The sequence below is a fragment of the Atta cephalotes genome (genome assembly GCF_000143395.1).
Source record: "Atta cephalotes unplaced genomic scaffold scaffold00005, whole genome shotgun sequence".
NCBI classification, from domain to species: Eukaryota; Metazoa; Arthropoda; class Insecta; order Hymenoptera; family Formicidae; genus Atta; species Atta cephalotes.
Genome location: NW_012130069.1, coordinates 2,778,698 through 2,786,197, shown reverse-complemented (window position 1 = coordinate 2,786,197; position 7,500 = coordinate 2,778,698). Strand labels below are relative to the sequence as shown.

Here is a 7,500-nt window from a genome sequence, read left to right as displayed (position 1 = left end):
AGAATAGACAAACTTGAAGTGATGCTGTAAGTTAAGTACGGTCGATTCATTCATCGTTATGATTTGTGCAATATCATGTATGTATGGCGATACATTCCTATTTAGAATAATGGATGACCAAAACCACATCCTATCATTGTCGGCAACGAAACTTTTAAGATGTATCCGATGATACGTGTCCGAATTACAACAAAATCATCGATATATAAATCAGTCTTGTGAAATTGCATTGTATAGTTTCTGTCAATATTTATAGTGAGTTCATCTACTGTCAGTGTTGGCAGTCTGCTGTCTTTTGCGATTTATACCAATAGATAATTGAACGTGTTTACGCTACATGAACTGTCGAAAACCATCATAAGAGAAATGATACAGCTGAACGAAAACTGGCTACTCGTTGAACATCATCTGAAAATATTGAGGTATGTATTTCATACATAAATATTCGTTAAAAAAATACACATCTTCTAAATCTTTATGAAAATCTCATAATCAATTATTTAAATGAATTTATATCTATAAGTAATAATACCACAGGCCCAAAAAAAGAAATACTCTGTGAGAGGGGTGGAGATCTAGCTATTCTTATGTATTTTGTATCGCTGAATACGAATCTCATATCAAAATAGGACTGTCCAGAGTAAATGTTCAATCTAGAATGAAAAAATGACCCATTTTTCAGCGATTCAAAATACAGAAGAATAGCAGAGTCTCCAGCACTAGGTATTTTTTTCTTGGACCTGTATAATTAATAATTTAAAGATAGACATTCTTCTCAGAATTAAGTTAAATTCATTTTTTTTCTAAATTACTAAAAGAGAAAAACTGAATTGTGATAGTAAAGAGTATCAACTCAAAATATAACTTATTTAAAAAAAATTTCACGGTTATATATTCATACATTTCAGTTTCATATCATGATTAGAAAGTATTATGCATAAAATATCTCTTCTGGAATTAACATCCACAATAATTATATGCTTATTTGGATATCACACTATTATGATACACTAGAGATGTAAAAAAATATGCTCCTATTAGGTATGTAAATATAATTTATTCAGAGAAACTAAACTGTTCTATTCTATTAGAAAATATGTATAAGATAATATATAATATATGATATATAATAAAGATAAATCTAATATTTTAATTTTATTATAATAAAAGACATTATATGTTTATGTTAAAACAATTATTGTTAAAACTTGTCTTGAATTGTTAACATATTCAATTTTTAACATATTAATTTAACATAAAATGATTGTGTTAAAGTATGAATTGTGTTGTTTGAATATTGTATAAAATATTAATATTTAATTTTTACATTTTTTAGTATTAAAAAAACAATTTATGAATAAGCGAAAAAATAACAATATATTTTTTAAATGTAAATTCTAAGATAAATGTATAAAATGAGAGTGTTAATTTAAATTACAAATATTAATTTTACTCAAGAAATATGCTTTTACAATTTGCTTTAAAAGTGTATCGAAGTGTTTTATTTCTTATGTCAATTTTTTAGATAATATTTGCATTGCTTTCTATAACATATTTCATTTATTTTCATAAAAATTTAAATGGATCGTGGACAAGTGTGTTGAATTTAATTCTTCAACTGTGTAGAGATAGGAACTTGATACAGGAAAAATAGTTCTAACATTTTAAAATTTTGCACAGTGAAAAAATGTCACAAAACAGGTAAGAAATGTTGAGAATTAAAATGTATTGAAATTAGGAAAATTATTGGATTTTTAACATTTATTATTATAATTTAGTCAATATTTTTAAAAAGTCTAAAATATAATGCTATTACATGATTAGAAAAAAATGCTAAAATAGAATTATCTCATTTTTAAAAAACTTGAATATTTCTGATTTTCTAAACATTATGTAATCTAAATTATTAACTTGTTTTCATCACTCATAAAAAATTTTAACTTCATATGAATTTATTAAGCAAATATGTGCGGGAATGGTATATATAACTGACTAATATAATCTACATCACAAAACTGCACTCCAGCTCTCGAAATATTTCTGGAACTCTATTGTCGGTATAGCCATCAGAGCCGTTTTCGATTTTTCCATTATCTCCTTTCGGCTGTTAAAACGCATTCTCCGTAATGGTTTTTTGATTCGATCGAACAGAAAAAAATCAGTTTTCCAACATTTCCAAGGATTTCACACCATTGAATCCATTTTTAACGCAAAATTTAATACAAACTCGTTGTTGCAAATTCAATTTTTAAAACTGTAAAAAATCGAAAATACGTGCAGAGTCAAGACGGCGTAACTTTTACAAATGTTAAGCTATGGTGGATAAAATTTGGAATGTCAATGATAGATATGGCAACCTAATCAAAAAAACAGACCTCAAATCAGCTGACTCAGAGCATCATCTGATAATTCCGGGAACTTTTTGATCATTAGAAAGTTTTTGATCATTAGAAACAAATATTACATAAAAAATTAATGCAAAAAATTTATCGCTTCGATGATATTTAACAACTTTATGGTAGTATATTTCTTAAATAAAAAAATCAAAATTTATATATTATAATAATTTGTTAATTAACAAGGAACCACACGAAGCGATAAATTCGGATTTTAATGAAATTTTGTATATATATAAAATATATAATTATATAATTTTGTATATATATAATTTTGTATATATATACAATAGATTACATCAAAAAATAAATTTAGAAAATATCCCTTGCGGAAGAAAATCGGTTTGAAAAGGTGAAATCGTCTCTCATGTATAAAGCGATTTTCTTCCATTATATCTCGAAAACTATTTGAGATATCAAAAAATGTTTTAAACTTAAAGCTTTATTACCTCTATGTTCATTTGCGTCAATAATATTTTTAGTTACATTTACACAGTAACAATTTCTTTTAATTACAAAAAATTTTTTTTATTCTTTAAAAAATATTGACATAGATGAACAGAAGTAATTTTATTGTAAAAGTTTTATATAAAAATTTTGATATTTCGAATAGTTTTTAAGATCATGGATGCAACGAAAAAAAAGCTAAAACGCGTTACTTATATAAAGATTGATTTCACTCTTTTAAACCGCTTTTCCTCCACAAACAATATTTTTTAAATTCATCTTTTTATGTACATTCGATGTTATTCCATAAGTATGTGCCAAACTTCTAATGATCAGATAAACAACGCAAACTTTCGAAGCAGTTGCAATATGAAGTTGTACATTAAATTCGAAGATGGCATAGGCGTTATTTCACAACTCTAGCACAATAAAATGTCCATTCATAACAATACATTACATGATTTCGTAAAGTGATCATGCTGAACCATAAGTGTGCAGCAGGAAGTATTGAAAAAGCAAAACGATTGCAGTCGGAAACATTGTTTTTCCCTAAATTGTTGCAATTGAGTATTATAATTAAGTATATATTAGTTATCTCTGAAGAAGATGGAAACATATTCGCAAAATTAAACATTTGGTATATTTTCAAACATTTCATTATATAGCTATGTTTGAATTTTATAATACACATAAACAATATTATGCGCAAAGTATAACTTGCCAAAATATAAATTTAATTGGATAGTATTGCATTTAAAATCATAAATAATATAAATATTTAATATTTAGCGCATATTATAATATTTTTATAATATACACTAATATATTTATATTATTCATAATTTCTAAACAATTTTAAATGTCACTTCCGTTTTTTACAAATCATGTTGAATTTTTCTTTTCGAATTACGGACTGTCTGCTGAGAGTTTTGCGAAACGCTTTCTCTCTAAATCAAATTAATATATATAGTATACTTCAATAACTTTGTGAGTTCTTTTTTGTCACTTTGTTGAATAATTTAGTCAATCACTTACTTAGATTAAATTTTTTAATCTTTTTCACTCAAATTATTCATCTGGCTTAATATTTATTCGATTTAATATTGACTCGATTATAGTTCATATAACTATAAAATTGCGCAACCCTGAGACTTAGGTATTCCATCCATTTGCCTAGAGAATGCTTTCTTTCCCAGAGATTTTTTATAGTATAAAATAAAGAAAACTCTTAATGTCACTTCCACGAATCCTTATACTCTTCATGACACGCGATGTTTTCTCAGACATCGGATAATAAAAACCATCGACGAACTACACTTTACATCGACATATGTCCCTCTCAGGGCACTTTTATGATATTAAATCGTTCACCAAACTCTTCTAAAGATCGGCGCAAGCGCTTCGTCATATTCTGGCACGATGAATTGTCCATCCGTGACAGTGTACCATATGCTTTCGTGCAGCGATCATGTCAAATTTCAAATGCGCGTCAGAGAACGACAGATCAAAAAACCATAACGATTATAGTTTACAATTTAATCGATGGTTTCTCAAACCAATTGGTGCATGGCCACAAACGGATGAGTTGAGCCTAGTGTGGAAAATCTTGGTATTACTACAAATTTTTATTTGTTCGAGCATAGTAGCATCTAACATGATACCGTGTTTATTATATGTGTTATTTGAGAAAGACAACTTCAAATTAAAATTAAATGCAACTGTACCATTACTTCATAGAGTTATGGGCTCGATACATTATTGGGTGCTGCTTAAGCGCAGTGGTGATATTAGCAATTTAATACGACACATGGAAACAGATTGGTGTCTCGTACAGAGATTCGATCGTGAAATAATGCTGCAACAAGCTAAATTCGGTCGTTTCGTTACTATAATCTGTGGGATAATGATGCAGGGCGGTTGCCTGTTATTCGGCATAGGACATTTGATGAAAACTGCTACTATCTCCATCGGCAACGAGACTTTTACAAAGCACGTGTTTCCAAAGACATGTCCGGTTTACAACAAGATTATCGATACGAGATTTAGCCCTGTAAATGAAATCGTGTTGATTCTGCAAAACCTTACAATGTTAATAGTGAGTTCCTCTACTGTCGGTGCTTGCAGTCTAGCTGCTGTCTTCGCAATACATGCTTGTGGTCAGATGAATGTGTTGTACGAGTGGCTACATGAATTAGTTAAAAACCAGGAAAAGAGAAATGATAAAACTAAACAAAAACTGGGTGCTGTCGTAGAACATCATCTGAGAATATTGAGGTATTTCATAAGCAGACATTCATTTAAAAAATGCATATTCTATAGTGTATATAAATTATATTAAATTTCTATATAATCATAAATTAATAATTAATCTTTTATAAATAGATATTGCATTAAAATTGGAATAAAAGCATTTTCTATTTCTTATTGATTACTAAAAGACAATCCGTTGTCAATTGTGTTTATAAATCATAAGTTCAGTGTGTCGAAGACATATTTATTTAAAGAACCTTACTATGTTACGTACATTTACACATTTCAGTTTTATATCACAAATGGAAAGTATTATGCATAAAATTTCTTTTGTGGAATTAACGGGGTGCACGGTGGTCATGTGCTTGCTTGGATATTATATAATTATGGTACGCTAGAAATATAAAAAAATCTTATTAAACCCATCAAATTCTTGTGAATATAATCTATTCACAAGAAAGCAGACATCGCAATTCTATTGCAAAATATGTATAAAACTGATAAATCTGATAAAACTGACAAAGATGAGTCCATATTTTAATTTTCACATAGTAAAAGATATTTTTTATGTGTTAAAACTGGTCATTTTTAAAGCTATTGTATAAAGGTATTATTTAGATGTTTTGGATTATTTATTCAACATTTCTAAATATTAAAGAGACATAATTTACCAGTAGAAAAACATATAACTAAGCTTTTTAGAGTATAAATTCTAAGATAAATAAATAAAAAGTACGTTAATTATGTATACATATAAATATTAATTTTACTCAAAATATAATACTTTCATAACATTCCTATTATGTTTTAATTGTGTTAATTTCTTATACAATATTTCTTATATAATATTTGCAGTACTTCTTAACATATTAGGTGCAGTAAAAAGAAATCCATTATTTTTCCTTTCAATTTCATGCAAAAATAATGGATTTCTTTTTACTACACCTAATATATCATCTTGTGTTACAATTACACGAAAGCTCAAATTTATCATTAGATACGTGAAATGATAAAAAATTATTTAATGAAAAATCTTAAGACTCAAAAACGGCTTTATTAATCATTCTTCTTTAAATAAATTTTTTAACTGCATAGGCATGGGAAACACTTGATAAAGCAAAAATAACATCTTATTTTATTCTATATTTATCGACGGGTTTCAATATTTTCATATTTTGCTACATCGGAGGAATTGTCACTGAACAGGTAATACGTCGAGAATTAAAATAAATTAAAACAAAAATTCACATTTTAACATTTCTTTAACAAATTAGTTAATATTTTAAGAAAAGAATAAAATGCAACGCTTCCATATTAATAAAAAAATTGTTATTAAATTACAATTTTTTAAGTGAAATTGTCTCATTTTTAAGAAATTTGAATATTTCTATTTTCTTTAATATTACATTAACCAAAATTATTTTTACTCACACAAAATTTTGTATCAAATTAGTGCAAACTTGTTGGAGAAATGGCATATATGACTGATTGGTATAATCTACATCACACAACTGCACGTAGTCTCATTCTGATTATTGCCCGATCAAATAATATAATTAAGATCACCGCAGGAAAGTTATTCCATTTATCTATCGCAACTTTTGGTGATGTAAGTAATGCACATATATATTCTTCCATTATTAAAAAATTATTAAATTGTCTTCTTTGTACTTTATTAAGAACAAAATAATCATCTCCTAAGAATTACATTGCTTAATTAAATTATGGAAACATTTATATATTTAATTTAAAATTTTAATAAATTCATATGTAAATTAGTAAGAATTTGTAAAGAATATATTATTTTTTCTTTCTACTTTCTATATTGTTGTTTCAGGTAATTAAAACTTCCATGGCGTATTTAAATTTTTTGCGAACAATGACGTAAAAAATGATTATGTGTGAAATATAACTTAAAATATATAGAAATATTATATTCTATACAGAACAAATTACTGTATTCTGAAAATAAGATTAATCCTTTATTGCACAAATTTGAAATTAAAAATAAATGACTCTAAAAACATTACAACAAAGATTTTCAGGAAACATTTATGATCATATTCCATCCAGCATAAAAATTTTGTAGAAAAAATTTTAATTTTGGCTGAGTTTGTACTTACAATCTATTGCTAAAATAATTATTTCTATTGCGTAAAATAATTATTTCTTCATATTACTCATGTACACATACTCATTATGTTTTATAAACATAATGATATCCAATACATTCGTTACATAAACAATTATATAACGCGCAAAACTTATATTTATAAATATATTTACTATTCTTAAAATATATAGCAATTTAAATAATATATACAATAAACATTTTATATTGTTACAGGTTATTAAATACTTTTATAATATATTCATATATATATATATATATATATATATATATATA

General features: G+C 26.3%; 1 protein-coding gene across 1 annotated transcript; it reads left to right on the top strand.

Moving 5' to 3' along the window:
* Positions 1 to 4,311: 4,311 nt before the first annotated feature.
* Positions 4,312 to 6,981, top strand: LOC105626298 (odorant receptor 4-like). The gene is made up of 5 exons (XM_012207600.1): positions 4,312 to 5,117; positions 5,383 to 5,482; positions 6,189 to 6,299; positions 6,547 to 6,702; positions 6,931 to 6,981. Exons 1-5 carry the CDS (start codon positions 4,312 to 4,314, stop codon positions 6,979 to 6,981), a joined length of 1,224 nt encoding a protein of 407 aa, XP_012062990.1.
* The last annotated feature ends 519 nt before the right edge of the window (positions 6,982 to 7,500 follow it).

What these genes read in the sequence shown, in the direction of transcription:
- LOC105626298 (XM_012207600.1), top strand. Translation starts at nt 4,312, where the DNA reads ATGTCAAATTTCAAATGCGCGTCAGAGAACGACAGATCAAAAAACCAT. An exon ending in CATCATCTGAGAATATTGAG is followed by an intron (nt 5,118 to 5,382) that starts GTATTTCATAAG and finishes TACACATTTCAG; the next exon opens with TTTTATATCACAAATGGAAA. An exon ending in TTGGATATTATATAATTATG is followed by an intron (nt 5,483 to 6,188) that starts GTACGCTAGAAA and finishes TTAACTGCATAG; the next exon opens with GCATGGGAAACACTTGATAA.